The sequence below is a fragment of the Lycorma delicatula genome, chromosome 4 (assembly GCF_047948215.1).
Source record: "Lycorma delicatula isolate Av1 chromosome 4, ASM4794821v1, whole genome shotgun sequence".
NCBI lineage: Eukaryota > Metazoa > Arthropoda > Insecta > Hemiptera > Fulgoridae > Lycorma > Lycorma delicatula.
Window position 1 is genome coordinate 134,808,379 of NC_134458.1, and position 21,042 is coordinate 134,829,420.

General features: G+C 28.5%; 1 protein-coding gene across 4 annotated transcripts in view; it reads left to right on the top strand.

Moving 5' to 3' along the window:
• Nucleotides 1–20,728, top strand: part of LOC142323888 (ileal sodium/bile acid cotransporter-like) — a 107,679-nt gene extending 86,951 nt beyond the window's left edge. For all 4 annotated transcript variants that reach the window (XM_075364212.1, XM_075364210.1, XM_075364213.1 and 1 more), the window contains exons 4-7: nucleotides 4,213–4,387; nucleotides 6,814–7,076; nucleotides 13,459–13,645; nucleotides 18,597–20,728. In XM_075364212.1, the coding sequence (XP_075220327.1) occupies nucleotides 4,213–4,387; nucleotides 6,814–7,076; nucleotides 13,459–13,645; nucleotides 18,597–18,790 (819 nt within the window). In that variant the 3' untranslated portion in view covers nucleotides 18,791–20,728. The remainder of the gene's footprint in view (nucleotides 1–4,212; nucleotides 4,388–6,813; nucleotides 7,077–13,458; nucleotides 13,646–18,596) is intronic.
• Nucleotides 20,729–21,042: the final 314 nt, after the last annotated feature.

The following is a 21,042-nucleotide window of genomic DNA, read 5'->3' on the forward strand; positions in this document are numbered from 1 at the left end:
ATTGTGATATGCTAGAAAATCTGTAATAAAGGGGAAACTATCTGGTTCTCTCTTAAAAGAGCAATTCTTTTGCATGATTATGCCTACGCCCATACTACTTAAAAAACACAGAAAGCTTTTCAGAAGTTAGGTTGGAAGGTGTTTCCACATCCATCTTATAGTCCTGATCTCACATCATCAGATTTTTTTTTGTTTTGTTTTGTTTTCTCAAAAAGTTTTTATATTGCACCAACTTTGGCAACGGTAATAATCAGGTCAAGAATACAGTTCTTGCTGAATTGTTCACCTTGGTGAAAAGTTTTTTGGTACTGGGATAAGAAAACTCACAGAAAGATAAAACAAGTGCCTTAGTATAGCCAAGGAGTATGTTGAAAAGTAGTGTTAGTTCCATTGTCATTGAATAAATAGTAATTTTTTTGAGTCAATTGTCTCTTCAGTTACTAAACAACCTTTGTAGTTCTGAAAAGATCTTCTGGAGCCAAAATTGCAAATATTTTAATTGTGTTTTTGTACAGTCATGTGATTGTACCTCCCTTCCATCCCTTCCATGCTCCAACTGTCAGTAGTCTGCTGAGATTGAGAAGGCAAGGTATCTTTTGTTGTGTATGCATTAATGATGCATTCAATATCAGTGTGAGTGAATATTGTAGAGTCGTACATAAGAACTGGTTCTTTGAAGGAAATGCAGGAGTTATTTTGTAAAGTGTTTCCTAATTGTCCCATTCCAGCTAAATGCAGCATTTAGAAATTGGTGAAGAAATGGTGCCAAATGGAATTTGTCATAAATGCACTAAACAACAGAGCACTATCTGTCTGCATTCTGGAACTTTGTGTATACATTTCTGAAGTGAAGCTAGTAGTCCTTAAAAGGCTTATCAGAAAACTCTTGTAACAGGTCAGGGGAGTAGAACAATCCGCAGATGTGTCCTGAAGAGTTTTAAGTTAAAACTGTACCGCATTGCAGTTGTGGAACAATTGAAGGAAGTAGACTAGGAGAACATGTGACTTTTGTTGTTGGTTGTTGAATATGATTGCAGATGATCAAGTGGATCCATTTATGTTTATTAATTCAGATGAGGCATGGCTTCATTTATCGGGACATGTAAATGCCCAAAGCAGCAGGTATTGTGTATCAGAAAATCTGCACCTAATACATGAAATACCCTTAGATGATGAGAAGGTAGGTGTGTGGTATTCTGTGCTTGCCACGCATGTTATTGGTGCAGTATTTATCGACACCACAGTCAACACAGATGTCTTCCTGACCATTTTACATGAGTGTTCAACAGCTGATATAAGAAGAACATGAGTACTGGTTTTTCCAGCAGGATGAGGCAACCTGGCACACGTCTGGGAGGTCACTTGCCTGTGTTCATGTACTGTTTACTTCTGAGTGAACAGTGAGATGGATGAGTGTATCAAATCAATCCACACACAATCAATGAACTGAAGGACAATATCAGGAAGTGCATTGCAGTATTACCCCGGCAGAATTGATGCAGCTATACCTGCATTTGTTAGACCGTGCACACAAGTGTTTAGCTATTGGTGGAAACCATTTAACATTTACTCTGAAGATTAGTACAGGTATATTGAAGGTTAATTCTTAATATTGAACTTACCTAGGTTACTGTAGATGTTGGTGGGACTACTTTATCGTGGCTTAATTGTATAATATCTCTATCTTTGATTGACTTGACTAGCTACTATTTTTTCGTTTTTTAAACAACTTCAGGAAAGGAGGAGGTTGTCCATTTGACTGTATTTTTTTTAAATTTATGTTACGCAATATCTCTGATTGTAGTTAACCAATTTTGATAATTTTTTTTTAATCGAAAGAGTATACTTATGGAATGGTCCCATATAAATTTTAACCAAATCAAATGATAACCTTAGGAAAAATAACAAAAAAACCAAATGGTTTGACACCCTTAGCCATTGATTGCTCGTATCAGTACCTTGTTGCTCTGTTCCCTGAATTCTAGGATATTAATAACAGCCTATATTATCATTGTTTAATCTCTGTGAAAATATTCATGGCATTTCTTTCTTGATTAAGAATGACATAGGTCTTCCTCATGGTAAAATTTTTCTTACCAATGTCTATCACTTCCCTGTCAAGAGTTGTACCCTGCAGTTTGTGAACAGTTACAGTGCAGCTTAATATTAGAGGTACTCGATATCTCTGTATCCATTTGCCACTTGGAATGTTGTACAAACTGGTGAAATTGCTATGCAACCATCATCATCTTTCATTCTAGGACTCTTGTCATCAAATTTTATAAGTACAGCTTCTGGTTACTGTCATTCCTCGTATGTCAAGCCAAGGTGCTGAGAATGTTGCTCTTGCATTTCATTTGACATTCATTTGTGTATTAAACTGACATGATGAGTATGACTCTCTAAACTTTCAATCCGTAAGAATTGACTGTTGTACGTTCTCATTTGTGAGAGTCTACATTCTCATTGTCTCTGCGTAACTATTCATGGCATTTCTTTCTTTATTTTTCCTTAAACAATCAATCCTGTCTTGGCAACTTTCTTTTAAACATTGCTGTCTCATTTAAGCAGCAAATATAGTAGACCTACCCATATTATTAATTATATAATAATATATATATCATTAAAGATTGTGAAATAAAATAATTTATAAAAAATAGAAACAGACTTCAAAAAATAATAGGTTTAAAAAGTTAAATAATATTTTTATTTATTAACTAAAGTAAAAGTATTTACAGCAAATAACTATTTTTGAAGTCTATGCCAATCAACATAAGTTGATTACTATGATCTATGTAATACAAATCCTACTTCAAACAATGCAAAATTGGTAATAGAAATTTTACTACAACAAAATGAGATCTACAAAAATATAATACCAACAATAAAGTGTGACATACAAAAATATGATTTAAAAATACTTTATAGATGCTTAGGTACATACATTATCACCAATTATATATGCCGTAGTGAACTCAAGATGAGGTATTATCATAAGCTCTCTCTCTTATTTACTCTTGAGATCCCAATTTACATGTGGGAATCTTGTTTAGTCGCCTAGTGGTCGGATGAGGTGCTAACTTTACATAACTATGTTTAATTTGCGCTGGTTGGCATCGTCTTCAAAAATAGTTATTTGTTGTAAATATTTCTAGTTTAGTTAATAAATGGAAATATAAGTATTTGTAACTTTATAGTACTATTATTTTTCGAAGTCTGTTTTTATTTTTATTTTTTATAAATTATTTTATTAAAAAGCAAGCTTTTTTGTAAGAAATTTTCAAATTCTGTTAGTTTAAATATATTATACATAAAATTAATTATAAATTTATAAAATAAAACATTATATTGAAATAAATATTCTTATTTTCATTAGAAAATAGAAAACACTTTGTAACAAAAAACTTTCAGTAGGCGGAGAGGTAGTACTAGTTGATTGGTTTATAATACAGTTAAATAGTATTACATACCACACAATTCTGAGAATAGATGAGGATTTTCTTTAGGGATGTCTCCTTGGGAGGGAAATAAATTTATTTTATTATTTAATTTAGTTAGTTGGTGTAGTCACTGATGTGATAAAGTCATATCGTCCTGGATAAAGACACCCTATATTACAGGCAGGATTCTCACCTGCACGTGGAGATGCCTTAAAGCTCTGCTTTGGGTGGCATATTTGTCTCTTATTTTGTGGTGGGTTTTAATTGTTTTATCTTCCCTTTTCTAATCCTTGAACTTCCCTGGGATGTTATATGGGTTTTGGGTAGGTACCTACTGGATCTGACCTAAGAATGTAAGGACTTTTAAATTACTGAGCCATTATTATTTGTATTATTTGAAGAAAGCAATTTGGCTTTTAGACTTTGGTACCTCTTTGTGCAGTGGTTATAGAAAGAGCCCAACCTGAAGCTGAGTTTTTTATTAAGTAAAACCAAACACCTTAATCCCAGATAAATCATACATATATCATATTTATTTTTAAATTTTATTTTATGTATTACTGTACACTGATTGAGAATTTAGAGAAAAACATCTGAAATCCAGTTCTTTTTTCATAAATAGTTGTTAATGTTTCTAAATAAGTCAATCTGTATTAGAACAGGACAGATTTCTTTCTAAATTGGCATGTTTTAAAGGTGTATAATATTTAGAAAATAACTTTGTTGATAAAATTCATTACAAATAAATATTTTTGCTGTATTCTTTTTTCAGTTAAGTTTTGGATTGGGACATTTGTTATTTAAAGACTCAACTGCCCTTCAGCTGGGTTTGTTTTTTACTGGTATTGCGCCAGCAGGTGGTGCTTCTAATATGTGGACTGTTACACTGGGTGGAAATTTAAATTTAAGTATTACAATGACAGCTGTCAGCACTTTCTTTGCATTCTGTAAGTAATTTATGTTACTTTTGATTATTTTTATAAACATTTTGGTTGGGATTACCGTCCTGTGGGATTTGGCTTCAACATCTTTGGTCCTAATGGTAAAAGTTTGTAGAAAGCAGTTGGAAGTAAAAACATGTATCAGATTTTTTTTTTAACTATAACAATAGTATAACAAAACTGATTTTATCTGTGTGCATTTTTCTCTTCCTCTTTTAAGTGTGTTTAAAATAACAAATCTCTGGATGTTTTCCCATCCACCTGTAACCATTTCATTAAATTTAATTTCTGCTTGAAAAATAATTTATCAACTTCAAAAATTCAATCCCTGTTTCATCTGTTAATAACAACCCTTTAGAAACTGAATTATCTTGTCATTTCCAATTATTTTTAAATATTATATGTAATTAATATTAATATTTTAACCCATTGAATTGCTATGATGAGTTCAAATTATTAAGGAATTTCTAGACCCACACTTACTTATAAGTACAACTAACAAGGTTTTAATTTTGTACTAATTTTACATTTGTTTCGCATTATTACTTTTTTAGAATAATATTGTACTTTAGTAGTTGCTGAAGGTCCCATAAGATGCAGCAGGTATTAAAAACTAATCTTAACTATAACCTAAAATGACCATGACTTAATCTTAGTTACTTTCATCTTTCTAGAATATTTCTACTTTTAATTGTTTATTTATTTAGTTTTTCTTATAATTCTTTGTTTCTTTTTAAACTAATATTTCCTCTCTTTAAAATATAAACCATACTGGGTTTGTATACCCAGTTGTACAGATGTTCTCAGAGTCTTTGTTCATATAATCAACATTGTGGGTGATTGTTTATATATTAGTAGTGATTTTGTTAGCATTAACATTTAACAATGTCAAAACAAAGTATGTAGATCTTTTAGAGAGTTGTTATTTAATAATTTTATTTAATATTTTGTTTCCTCTTAATAACACTAATAAATTATTAATTTTTAATAAAAAAATAATAAATGAACAATAGTGATTCTTTCCAAACAGATTTGTAACAAAACATGTTAATTAATATTTGTTTATTATTCTTACCCATAATTTACTTTTTACAAATGTATAGAAATTATTTCATCTTTTTTATTTTATATATACCAAATATGCTTAAATTAAATTACCAGTCTAATTTGCAGTATGTACATTATAGTTTAATTTAAGGCTAATTGTAAAATTCACCAGTATCTATGGCCAGTTGTATGTATGATCAGCAGCTGTTTTATAAGCTGTGTTCATCAACTGATTCTTGATATTTTCTAATATTCATATTCTGCTCTCTCTCTCCCTCTCTATCTCCCCCCCTCTCTCTATTTAATATTAAAGTTTTATATATATATATATATATATATATATATATATATATATATATATATATATATATATAAAGAGAGAGAGAAATATAAACTATACTAAAACACTAATTAGATAAATTAAACTTACTATATTAATTTCTAATAATCAATTTTCGCATGATCCCACATCTTCAGTTGGTATTGAATTCTATAACTACACTAAAAATATCATTTTATTATTTGTCAGTTTGTCACAGTTGTTTTGTTTTAAAAATCTTTGAAATTTATTATGAATGTATATGCAAATTCTGCTGTCCAGACTTGAATGATGTAATATTTAAAATTTTGTATTTTCCTTTGTTCTATTGTCATTATTGCCAACTGTTAGATTGTATTTTTATTGTTTCTAATTAAAAACTCATCATCAAATGTGATATGGTGGTTCATAATTTTATATTTATTAATGTAATATTTCTTGAATAGTTTCAGTTTTTTATCATTATTACAAACTTCCAAAATCTTTAAATTATTTTTGCAATCAGTAATACTTTGTTCATATTCTAATAAATGGTAAGCTACGTTAGATATACCTCTTTTTTGTTTTTGTATGCTGTTAATGTTCTGTGAATCCTTTTGTAAATGATCTATTGGTTTTACCAATATAAATATTATTATACATTTGTTGTATTTAATTTTGTGTATTCCTCCTAGTAATTAGGAGTGGTAAAATAAACACCAGACGAAAGAGGAGCAATTTTACATTTTAATGAGTATGAAGTTCAAGCATCCAATGGTGGTCCAGGGGTGTGAAGCCCCCTGGTTAAAGGTAATTTCTTTAAAAATAAAGAAATTATGTTATTTTGAAAAAGTTTATCATTTTGTGAAGTGTGTAAATTTCTTTATTCAGTGAGTACTACTGTACCACCAATTTCTATGAATCTTTTTATTTTATTTTTAATAGGAAAAAAATATATTTCTATAGGTTACATTGTTACAAGTACACTTGCAAAGCCACGAGTAGCCGCTAGTGTTACATATTAGGCTACTGATATAATTGAACTTATTTTTTTAAAATTAATGTATCTATTTTTCATATGTTTCAGTGATGATGCCTTTATGGGTCTTTACTCTTGGAAGAGTGATATTTGCAAAAGGAAATCTTGTTGTACCATACAGTTCTATAGGAAGATCTGCTATTAGTCTCGTTGTTCCATTAGCAATTGGTGCAGCTCTTCAAGTATATTGTCCAAGATTTACAAAATTAATGGTTAAAATATTAAAACCATTTTCGGCATTACTTTTAATATTTATCATTACATTTGCTTCTATTACTAACTTGTACTTATTTAAATTATTTACATGGGAAGTTAGTATTAATTTTATTCATTCATTAATACTTAAGTAATAATGTTATTTATTTTTATTTTTTAAATTAATAAATTAACTGCTATCAAAATTATGACAATTATAAATGCAGTACATCTGGTAGTGAATATGAATTGCACTACTAAAAGTTTTTTCTTGAGAAATATATAAAAGATATTGATTTCTTTGAAAATTGTTACTTCATGATATATTTATGTTAATCTTGAGTGGCCATTTCGACGGCCTTTCTATTTTTTTCTGTGATTCAGGAGTGCTTTAAGGACTTTTATTTTTTTATAATGCTACATTCTACTATTAGTTTTATTCAAGGCATTGGCTTTGGATACACAATGAACTTTTCATCTTAAGCTGACCATAATGATGGTCGAGGAACATATACAATGGTATATGTTCCTAGACTCTCCACAGTATCTGTCTCCTTCCTTTCCCATCTGTGTCTGGGGAAATCTGTCTATTTATGCCTTTCTAATGGGAAGGAGAGAAGGAAAAAATCTTGGTACTTGGGTATTTTCTTGATCCTAGTTTATTTTAGGGTGTTCATTACTAGTATCTAAGTTGTATTAACATCATTTTTTGGGTAAGTTGCTTTTAGCTACTTGTAAACAATCAAAACAAATCATAACTTGTAAACAATCATAACTTTTTGAACTGCTCCTATAAAATAATTATTCAGCATTATATCTTCCCAAAAAAAAGCTCTTATTTTCTTCCATGATCAACAGAAAAATTGATTTAAAAACTTGTTTTTTGTTGCAAGTAAATTCTAAATTCACAAATACTGAATTGTAATGGATTATGAATGTCCCTCAATTTAATGCTGATCTCCTTTTGGTTGAATGTCCTTTTTGTAGTTGAATGCAAATTACAAACATTCATTAATTCAACATAAAAAATATAATTAGTATACCAGTTGATCTAAATATAAATTTCAAAATACCTGATATTTTTCAGTTTTCATCATATATTTTTGATAAAAAGGATGCCAAATCTCAACATTCAAAGAATTGGTTAAGCTTGTTAATCTCAGTATGAAGACTAATTTGGGGTATTCCATTTTAATTCAACAAATTTTCAAACATTTTATTTCTTTTATTTTTATTTTCATTCTTATTTTACATCATCCTGAGGTCAAAAAAGGGCTTTTTGTAAAGTGTAAAGATGGAGCTTCATCTTAGTGTATTCAGAATTCATTTTGTTACATAATCAAATCTTATGTTTACTGAAGTTATGTTTACAAATTGTTGTTTTTTTTTTTCAAATTTTGTGCCCAAAATAAATAATGAAGGGTTTAGGGTAACAGGACTGTTTTTTTACCTTTTAACTCTTAGGTACCAGTAGTACTCAAAAAAAAAACTTAGACTGTTAACAAGTGTTCATTAAAAAAAATTGGCCACCAAATTGTAAGATTTTGAAAATGTCTTTTGGGGCCCAAAAACCACATGTGGGACAGATAGAAAAAATCTGAAATTGTTACAGCTGTAAGTACTTTTTATGTACTTTAAAACCATATAACATTTATTTTGTTACTCTCAGAGGTTGATAAGTAATGAAGCCTTCAATAGCACTAAAAACACCATTCCTTCTAACCTTGAATAATGTATCCAAAAAATCCACAGCATGTATTTTTTCAGATAATAATGTAGGCCTACTATATAAAATATTTTGATATGCCTATAATATTCTAGATAAACACAAATTCATGTTTAAATACAAAAGTGAATATACATCCATGGACATGAATGCTTGTGTAATCCACATTGTAGAAGGCTCAGTTACTGTTTTGATTTCAGTGTGATATGTTGTGTTGTTGCTAGTGTTAATACTGTGGTTAGGTAATGTACACTTGCTTATAAAGTAATTTTATTAGCAGTGAATTTCTCTTTTATGCGATATCTTTTATTTTTAATTTTTTTAATTAGAGAGGTTTTTATTTTATCTGTAGAGAAACTGGGATATGACAAAGTGAGGTGTAATTGGTAGTCTTATAATTTATACTAACTGTATTGTTATTGTAAGAACCCTTGCATTTTATAAAAATGGATTATGGAGTGTTCAGTTGGCATTCACACTGAAACAGTATGTCACAAATTAACTTATAATAGATCTTCAGTATTGCACAATATTTTAGAGTTTACAGAACAGCAAATAACGTTAATATCTTTAAGAAGTGGATGTACTGAAACAAAAAATATCTGTACTTTTCATAAAACCGAATATTTAGATAAATATTTTTTATATTAATGATAAAAATTGCTCTGACCCATTTAGCTGTCACACTAAACAAGAGAGTGTTTAAGAACATTAAGAATTCTCTTCAAGAAATATCTTTGACAATTGAAATATCTTTGACAATTTCAACAAGCAATGCAAATTTAAAAATAATTCCAGGCAGAGTACTGTGTTCAAAATGCTTAAACAAAATACAAAACCACAGGATGATAAGAAAGCGAATTGGAATGTCAAGATATATTTGAACCTCACTGTGTTATAGTCGAGTCAGTGAATAAAACTTGTTCAGCACTTGGCATTTCCCCTGTTAAGGTTCAAAAATTATTGAGCAGCACAAAGGAACCAATTTAAAAAAATAAAGTTACAAAAATAGCCGAGTCAGTTACCAGTAAATTAAATGATTCCTTTGATTTAAATATTTCTATAGAAGAAATCAGTTTAGTACCATTTTGTAATCATTAAAATAAAGGCCAAAATGAAAACAGTTACGTCAACCTAGGAATAAATTAATATTTTAAGTTTATTACTATGCAGCTGGAGCATTCAAAAAATTCAAAATGAGTTTAGTGTTAGTCACTATTTAGCCCATCAATTTAAACAATTTGTTAAAACAAGTAGAATTTTGCCACAAATAGGCAAAAAGAAACTCAGTCATGTAATTGATGGAAATGTTATTAATATTAAATGTGTCCAAAAATTTTAACAGAATGATGAGCACAGCCGAATGATGCCAGGCAAGAAGGATTGTGTCTGTAAGACAAGTAGACAGGAAGAAAATTAATATTCAAAAAAGGCTTATCTTATGTAACTTTAAAGAATTGTACACAGCCTTCAAAGAAAAACATAATTTAAAAGTTGGTTTTTCAAAATTTGCTGATTTAAGACCTAAATTTTATGTTCTGGCTGGTGGATCAGGTACTCACTTTGTGTATGTATATGTGTGTGTGTGTGTGTATATATGTGTTTGTGTCACCCACCAAAATGTAAAACTCTTGTCTGCTCTAAAAATGAAATTTGATTATCAAATTCTCCTTTCAACCGTGGTTTGTGATGTAGAAAATTAAACGTGGATGCTGTCACAATGTGAAAGATGCCCAAGCACTAATGAAGTGCTCAGATTACTGCAAGAGAGCTGGGATGATTTTGATTCTGAAATTATCTTCAAACAGTGGGTTTTTGTTGACCATTGTGATCTAACTACCCAAATTCTTCCATTTCAAGAGTACTTAGAAAACTTACTGAAAATTTAAATAATCTAAAAAGGCATAGTTTTTTGCAAAAAAACAGGCTAATTTTCTCAACATTTAAAAGGAAAAATTGTTTTGGAGAGTGAATATATTGTAATGGGAGACTTTTCTCAAAATTTTCCTTTTGTGATACAGAATGAAGTCCAGTCATATCACTGATCAAAAACGTATGCCACAGTACATCCATTTCTTCTGTATTTTAAAAAAGAAGGAAAATTACAAAGCCAAAGCTATTGTATTATTAATGAGTACTTGAAGCACAATACTACAGCATTCTTCTGCTTCCAAAAGCAAGTTATAAATTAAGTAAAAACACTGTTACCACAAGTTAAATAATTTTTTTTATTTTTCTGATGGTTCCTCAGCTCAGTATAAAAACAAAAAAAATTTCATAAATTTGTACTACTATCAATAAGATTTTGAAATCGCAGCTGAATAGCATTTTATTCCCTTGTACCATGGAAAAGGATCATGTGATGGTATTGGTGGAACTGTAAAGAGGACTGTGACTAAAACAAGCCTTCAAAGGATAGTCAACAATCAAATTGTTACACCTTCTGAAATGTACAATTATTGCAAAAACAATATTAAAATATAACATTTATTTTCTGCTCTAATAAAGATGTTCAAGAAACTGAAGAATACCTCAGTTCTCATTATCAGGTAATCACAATAGTCCCTGAAACAAGAACCTTTCACAGTTATGTTTCAACAAGTCAGAAATGCATTCTGAAAGTCTGGGCAACTTCTGAATCAGAAACATTTACGTTATTATTGGTACACAAGGACATTAGTGTTTCTGATTGCTTTATAGGTGTACCAAAGTCAAAATGTAAAAATTTTGTCTGCTGTGTATACAATGGCAAGTGGTGGTTAGACAAAGTCATTGAAACCAAAATACATGAAAATGAAGAGCAATATCGAATACATTTTTTCCATCCGCAGGGTCCTGGTACTTCATTCAAGAAATCATTGAGGGATAATCAAACATGGGTTCAATTGGAAAATATTTTAAAGATTTTCATGCCTTCAGAGCTTTTTCTGTCGACTACTGGAAGAGGGCACAACATTACACCAAAGATGAATGAGGACTTATCAGTTCTACTCTATAAAAAAATGGCATGAGCACTAAGTTATGTTATCAAAAGATGCAAGATTTATTCATAGCTTTTATTAGCAGGAGTAAAATAAGGTAAAAGTGAATTGAACAACTTGTTAATGTATTTGAATTGTATATAATTTTGTAATTATTATGTATCATTCTGCAATTGACAATTTACATCTTTAATGTGACTGTTTATTAATTATCAATTTATTCATTCTAATGAGTTTAGTTGTAATTTTTATAATCTGAAAAAAATACATAACGTCAGTATTTTTGAATACGTTGTTTACAGTTAGAAGGAACAATGTTTTTAGCGGTTTTGTTGGCTTCATTACTTGTCAACCTTTTTGAATAACAAAATAAATTTTATATGGTTTTAAAGTACATAAAAATTACTTACTGCTGTAAACATTTCAGATTTTTACCATCTGTCTCGCTTGTGGTTTTTGGGCCCCAAAAATGAGACATTTTCAAAATCTTACAATTTGGCGGCCAATTTTTTTAATCGACACTTGCTAACAGTCTAAGTTGAGTTAAAAGGTAAAAACAGAGCTGTTACCCTAAGTCCTTCATTATTTATTTTGGGCCCAAAATTTAAAAAACCAACAATTTGTAAACAACTTCAGTAAACATTACAAGATTTAGTTATGTAACAAAATTAATTTTGAGTACAGTAAAATGAAGTTCCATCTTTACTCTTTCCAGAAAGCCCTTTTTGACTTTCTGTACGATGTAAAATAAGAATGCTATAGCTCATGGAAAAAGTGACAAAAATGGCTATTTTTACCTGTTGGCGAGTTAGAAAATAGTCTGTTGCTCAAGAAAATTTTTTTAAAAATATAAAAAAAATAGTTTTTGAGCACTACAAGGTGGGTAGCTATCATGTACCAAATATCAACAAAATCAAAAATAGTGATGCACTGATCATTTGTTGAATTAAAACGGAATACCCCATTTTAAATATGTATTTTGTGACAATTAATCATTAAGTTTCAATTTATTGTTAAAAATAATACCTTTATTCACCATGGTGTTTTTCCTTTTCAGCTTTGTGTTATATTGGCTAAGGATATGAAATCAACATTTGATTTTAGTAAAACAAAATGTTTTAACTACATTTATTATTAAATACGATATTAAATTTTTTTTCCACTTTCCTAATTTATCAATATCACTTGCCCCTGCTAATAAGGTAAAATTTTAGTAAATTTAGAAATCATCAACAATAGATAGTAGGGATTCTTATTATGATACCTTTTTTATTTCAAAAGGTAAATAAAAATTATTAAAATTATCAAGTATTTTCTTAAAAAAGGTTGCTAATTTTACCTTTAAAAAGTACATTTTTTATAATTAATTATGTATATAGGAGAGAATTCATTTGCTTCTAAAGGAAATATTATGAATTCTTTTTAAAAATTTGTAAAATGATTAAATGATAATCTGTATCTGGACAAAGCATGCTTCTATCAGCCACAAAGGTGATTTGAGTATGTTAACACATTGTGATTATTATCCTAGGGAGGATAAATGTTCAGTAAAATTAAAGGCCCATTTCCTACTTTCATATTTTCAATATTATTTTAAACTTTTTTTTTAGTTTTCCTTTCCTACTCTCCAACAAACAGTAACTTTTTTCAGTATGTTCAACAAACTATAAACCCATGGAGAATTTACAGTTTTTATGTACTTTGTATATCTGTAGCTTGGTTTTTTCATATTTCTCCCAACCTCTAGCTCCTGCAGTAAATTCAAGTTATTCATTTATTTATTTTTGTCAGATTGCAGTTGCTGGGTTAGGATTACCATTATGTGGTTATATTATTGGAGGCACAATTGCTAGGTTATGTAAACAAGTTCCTGAAGATGTCTTGGCTATATCAATTGAAACTGGTATTCAAAATACAGGTGTAGCTATCTTTATGCTACGTTACTCACTAGGACAACCAGAAGCTGATATTACAACAGGTAAACTTTGTTTATAATATTATCATCACTGATAATAATGCTTGTAATATTATGTTTTAAATTTAAAGTTTCTGTTGAATTAAAATTATATCTTAGTTCACTAACTTTATTCTGATAGAAGGTAAATAGCTACAACAAATACAATAGACATTAAGAAAAGAAATATAAATTAAATATATAGTCACAAAAATTTTTAATCAAAGAATGTTACTGATTAGCAGCTCTATCCACTTCGAAACCAGGAAGAAGTTATTGTTTCTATATGTAGGAGCATTATTCTGTATGGGCCCAAGGGCCAACTGATAAAAAGAAGGCGTTATTTTGTTTTCATTGATATGAAGCAAAGATTACAAAAATGAACTCAAGTTGTTTAAAAATACAAACAGGAAAACCATACACATAACAGAGTTAAAGAAACAAATACATGATTAATGATTACAAATAAATATAATGTAAATTACAATGTTTATAAACAAAAAAAATCTGTTATAAGATGCTAAAAATATAATAGCAATATTAATACTCTTAGTTTAATAGATAATATTAATATTAAAAAATTACTATTGATAAAAAAAAGTTGTACTAATATCATTTATTTTAATAAAAGAGCAAATTAAACAAAAAAAATATGCTTCATGTTCTTGGTTTTATACATTTAAAAATACAAATGACATAAATTACAAGAGTTATTCAATAATTAAAGAGACAAAATGACTAAGAAAATTATTATTTATTCAGTGACAATGAAACTAACACTACTTTTCAGCCTAATCCTGGATTACATTTAGCACTTGCCCCTTCTTTCTATGAGCTTTCTTATTCTACTAGTAAAGAATTGTTCATCTTGGTTTTTGTGACATTCTTGCCCCCACACTCTTGACTTGCTCATTGTTGCCAAAGTTATTGCAGAATAAAAATTTTTTAAGGGGCCAAAAAAAAAAATCTGATGATGCAAGATTGGGATTGTAATGTGGATGTGCCAACACCTTCCGACCTGACTTTTTTGTTTCTTTTTACTCAAGAAGCTGTTTGAAAGCATAATGATTATTATGCAGAATTACATCTTTTGAGAGAGAAACAATATGCTTTCTCCTTATTGAAGGATTCACTTTAATTTCTAGCATGTCACAACAGTACTCACTGATGATTGTACATTGTTCTTCTAAATAATTGCAATAAATTGGGCCTTGTTGTCCAAAACACCTTTAGCATCGCTTTACTGGCAGAGATGTACTTTTTGAATCTTTTCCTGGCAGGTAAAAAAGTAAAATTAAAAATGTTTTCCTGGGATCTAAAAACGTTTACTTTCTGCTAAAATTGTTGTTTAACTTCCATACAAATGTGAATTCAGATGTTTGTGATTTTGAGTCGACTGTTTCAGAACCTACCTTGAACATGTTGTACGATAATTCAACTTATGGAAAATGGAATGAATAGTGCCAGTGCTTGTATACAAATTTCAGCTATGTCCCAAATTTTCGTGGATCTATCCTTGCAAATAAGATGATCAGTACGATTTTGCAAAGTGTCAGCTAATTTTCCATCAGTTTTTGCTACAATAAAAATTGGTGACAATTACTCAGCCCAAATTAAATTGTTCACTTCACCTAAAATTTGCACAGTTAATGCCCCCCATTTTTAATGTGCTATTCTAACATCCACTAGTGAATTTCAGCTGGTTTCACACCTTCATGAAAAAAATCTTTTCACTGAATGCTGTTCTTGCATTCAAGCATAGCCAACACTTTAAAACAAGCAAAAGAGGTTATATTAATGGATATTTTTTCAAATAGCTGATATTTTCTATGTCAGGGATGCCAATTTGAACTTCAGACACTTTCAGTTTATATGAAATAGTTTTTCAGCTGTTGCCATTTGTCTCTTTAATTATTGAAAGACCCTTGTAGTAACCATAGGAACAAAAAACAGAAGAATTACATTATGAATGATTACCAGTAGGATGAGTGATCAGTAAAGATAGAAGTATTGTAGTAAATGAAGTTTCTATAAAGTTTTTCATCCATATGCTGAATGTTTCAGGAAGTTTCTCCTATAGTTGGTATAGGCATATTCCTCTCACAAAAATAATGGAAAACATTCATTTAAAAATAGGTCTAGAAATACTTTCTTTTCAAATTATGGCTAGAAAAATATTTCATGCACATTTCTGTTGTAAAGGTTAAGTAGCGCTACATCAAAACTACTGACACAAATTATTGACAAAATTAATTATTTTATTTGTAATCTTATTTGTAACAATTGAAGAAATAAGACGGTTCTCAGAACTGTATCTCCAATAGTTTACAAGAAAATTGCAAAATCTAACAGTTTAAAACTTTAAATGCCTTTTTTAAATTGGCAAGAATTTATTAAATATAAACTTCATCAAAAAATTTGTAGATTTTAATTTTGAGAAAATTCATGAAATTAAAGCCAATAAAAACTGAATAACATTTTTATAACTCCGCTTTTATCAAAAACTAAACAAAATTCTAAAATTTCTCTTCAAATGAGAAAAATGAAGCAATATATCAATGACTGTGTTGTTATATCTGTTTGTCTGTCCAGATAGTTTTCAGTGTTGAGTTCTTCTATATGGTCTTCAGGTGACATAGCTGTGATCAAGTAGTTTGCAGTATTGAAGTCAACTTTATCAAATACAAACAAAATCTTACACACATAAATAGATATAACAGCACATTTACTGACTGTGTTTCAACACAAAGCAAAAATAAAGATACACAGAAAAAAACCCTTAATACATGTTAACAATACATAGAGAAAATAGCCCACACATTTTTAAATATCTGTATATAATCTGACCTTCAAAATGATAAGAAATCAAGACAGACCACTCCACCCAGAATACAATAATTAAACCATTATGTCTTGGAATACCTAAATTGAACAAATCTGATTGCACCGTGTTCTATATTGGCCAAATAGAATGCAGCTTCAAACAAGATACAGCAAATGTTTAAAAGTACTCCTTAAAAGAGTCAGTACATAAAAAGATTATATATTTAAGAATCGGCCATATCGAGGTGCTAATCACAAATCTACTTTTCTTTTTTTCCCCCTGTTTAGCCTCCGGTAACTACCGTTTAGATAATTCTTCAGAGGATGATATGTATGAGTGTAAATGAAGTGTAGTCTTGTACATTCTCAGTTCGACCATTCCTGAGATGTGTGGTTAATTGAAACCCAACAACCAAAGAACACCGGTATCCACGATCTAGTATTCAAATCCATGTAAAAATCACAAATCCACTAACATTAACAAACCTGACATTCTACAGATCCACAGAAACGACCACATCTTAACACAGTTAAACATTATGAAATTAATATATACTCATCAGAATTACATTAAATAAAACACAAACATTCAAATTCAGTGCAAATTTTTACCACATTCTAAATGTATGTCTTACTAACTCATAAATATCAATAAAATCAGCTGACACCAGGGCGAAAATAGTAGCATTAGTTACTGATGATAGTTGCAAGAGATACTGATAATCTGATAATGTAAATTTTGAAAACATTTTTATTAAATTTGATTTGTTGTATCATTCAAAAGTTTGTAGTTTTAAATACTTTTCATCGCTAATAATCATAGACTAAAAAGACTTCTTCTTTTTATTATTATTATAAAATAAACAAATTTTTTAATTATTAATTTTTTATTAAATAGGAAAATAGTAAACAACCAGAAAGTTATACTTGCCTGATCACCAAAAATAGAAAATTGCAAATTACAGTATCTAATAATTCAACTTCTCAGAAACATTGAAAGTAAGAAGGAATGTAGATTAATTCAATTTGGGTTGTTGTTTATTTAAAACTTTGAAGTTTAAATAATTATTCTAATTTAGATGTTATGGGTAGTAGGAGGTTTGCCTTTACTCATTGGCAGCTCAGCCATTACTTTGGCTTTTAGTCCAATACCCCACGTAAGGAGTAGTCCTTTGACAGTATCACAGGCACAAAAAGTCACCATCTCAGTAAATTTAAATAAAGAAGCAGCTGCCCTGTCAGCTTGTATGAAATTGGAGGTGAGAAAGAGATGATTAAGCCACAAAGAAACTGCCTTTGATTGGAATAATTACTATGTTGCCCAGGATCTAAGTAATGATAATAATTATAATGATGATGATGATGATGACGATGACGGACAACAGACAACAAGAACAAGAAGAACAGCAACAAACAAAAACAACAACAACAAACAACAATAATAATGTATCTTGTCCAGTTTTACACTATTAAAACTTTCCTAATAATATTTAAAAAATTTTCAAAACTAGTTTATCTAATTGAAAAAGAAAAATTATAAAAGATTGAAATTTTTATCTCCCCTGCTGATCTTTTTTATCTTCATCAGTATTAGTAAATTCTTTTCATATAAAAACCCAAGTAGAGTACATTTTATTATGCTTTATTAATTCCTGACCTGGTTTATATATTGTGTTAATTGTTTTCGTGTTGAATATTGTGCTTTGCTTATGAACAGAAAATGTTTAAATAAAATTTACATAAAACTCTTTGTCTTTTACCACATTGATAGTTTTCTGTTCTGTATATTGTTCAACATTGCACTGTAAAGCCAAAACTGTTCTGGGTTATTTGTTTAATTTCCTATTTTCTTTCATCAATTACTTATTTCCATTTAACAAAATGTATTAATCTTCTCCATCTTCCATCTATCTATTTTAACATTTTCAACATTTAGTCTCTGAATCCTTATTTTTTATTGTGATTTATAATCCATATTCTTTATTTATTACTTCAGCCAGGATCTCCATTTTGTATTTCTTTCTCTGTTATTTTCAAAATCATCTTATCATTCTTAATTTATTTATGAAAATAAATTATTTGTTATTTGTTAAATTATTTTAGATAATTTATTTGTCATTGTTTATAATACCTTTTTTTTATTCTGTTTTAGTTGCACCAGTTGCTGTTGCTATGATGACACCAGCACCTCTTCTTCTTTTATATTTTATTCAGAGGTGTAGAAATAAAATCTATGGGAAAACAAAAAACTCATTACTTCCATCTGCTCAAAGTACTGATTCTAATCAATATCTTCCATATAAAAATACTTCTACAAGTGATCAGCCATTAACAGGGCATATCTGATAAGATTATTGTTATTTACATATAGATTAGTGGTATATATACAGTGAGAATGATATATATGTATATTTAGTACTTGTTTAATAAGTATTAATTCTTTATGTAGATATTTTTTGGTAAGCAGTTATAATTTATAAAAATATTTTTTATACATTGAAATAATTTTCTTTAAAATATGTCATATGTATTTTCTGTTTTATTAATAATTTTATGCTGTAGGTAACCAAATATGTAAAGATGAAAGAGAATTTAATGTAAGAATGAAAAGTGACAAATACAAAAGAATATAAGTGACAAATAAAAGTAAGAATAAAAGTGACAAAAAGTGTATTTGTCACTTTTAAAATATTAAATGTTATTTGAATGAACCGAACCATGCTTCTTGGTTCAGTTCATTCCTCATCCCACCATTTGTAATAGTTTAAAAATGATTAGTAACTATTTTAAGTAGATTTTATTATTTCTTATTACTCAAAAATTATTTGTTGAATTATAAATATTGATTTCTGTAGTATGTCCTGGTATGTGGTTATTTGACAGCTAATGTAATACTAACTATGTATGTAATATTGAGTAGTGAGATTGCTATAGTTAAGAAATTGTAAGGAAAACTGTATTATAATTATAATTGATAAGTTATATTTAGTATTTCACAACTTTTTTTTTCTTAATTAATTTTTTTAATCATGGTTGAGGTCTTAACAGCATTTATTTATCTAATATTCAGAAATACATTTTACTTCTAATGATGACAGGTGTTAATCACTGACCAAATTTTAGTTATATTCTTTTTGTAAATTACCACAAATTGTAAGAAAAATGTTTCCATTTATTAATATTTTAATTTGGTTTTATAATTATTGGTAAATACAGGTAAATATTGAGATTTATAAATTGTACAATCTAGTGTCGTGTAGATAATTTATCTACCTTTTTATTTTGTGTGTAACATTGCAGCTAGAATTTATCACTATTAAATTAAAACTTTGAAATTCAGCCCAAAATTCTTCTTGGATTGAATTGTGTGAGAAGACCAACTTCTTATAGCACTTTATGCCCATTTTGGGTTTATTTTATATTAACAGGCAGCTCTTTGCAACAGTTAAACTTTTTTGAATATTTCTTTTTTTCAATACTTTAGCTTACTTTTGGGTTTTTTTTTACCATTTAAAAATTTAGCTGATCTTGAGTAGGTATAAATCAGGCCATATTTTACTGGTTAACTGCTCTAGACTTGGTTTTTATGGTTTTATTCTTTAACTGATGAATAATTAGATTAAATTGGAAAAATATTAATTTATTAAAACTGTGTATGTGTTGGTTGTTAAAATAGTAAGAAGTTTAACATTTTAAAGCATTTGTGTTTTATTTTTTTATTTATAATAATTAATAATTTTTTTAACTATTTAAGAGCAGACTGTTAAATTATAATTTTTGTTCCTTTTGTTAAATCAATGAATCTATGTATTTGTTACTTGGAAATCTGGAAAATATAAAACTTATTGATATGAAATTACAGACTTCTAGGTATCTTTCAGAATGTTGGATATAATAATATATTTATATTTGTAGTTATAATTATTAATAATATATTAATTATATTGTTATAAAATTTTCTTGTGATTTTGTTTTGATTTTATATAAATTATTGTGATAATATTTTTATTTAAACTGTGATAGTTTAAAATAATAAATTTTTTGTAAAAATGTTACAATCGATGCAAATTTTATGTTAAGTTTGTATTTAAAGTGTTTATATAAGTGGTATAACATTAAATCATATATTCTATTATTATTTATTGTTTTGTAAGTGGTAATTATCTGTTAAATACACAAGTGTCATTTATTATTAATATGGACAATAATAATGTATTTATTTTTCATGAAATGTATTGTGAATAGCAGAAGATATTTTCATTAAAAATTTACTTTCTCTAGTAATGTGTGTTTTTTTTTTATAATTCTGAATTTATTATTTAAATATTATATTTTTAATTTTTTATAAATGTTTACGAGTCACCATAAAGGATTATCACATTCCATACCAGATTGTCATGAACTTGTATATTCTACCACTTTTTTTTCAAACATTGCCCTTCTGGTATTATTTGGCATGTTTTAATGATTTTTTAGGCGTACAGAAATTCTGTTTTTTTTTTTTTTTAGCTATACTTTAACAGCTGTTTATTGGTGAAATATCTATAAAAAGGAAAGAGTAGTTTATTTAAATTTTTTTATGTCTTCTTAAATTTCTT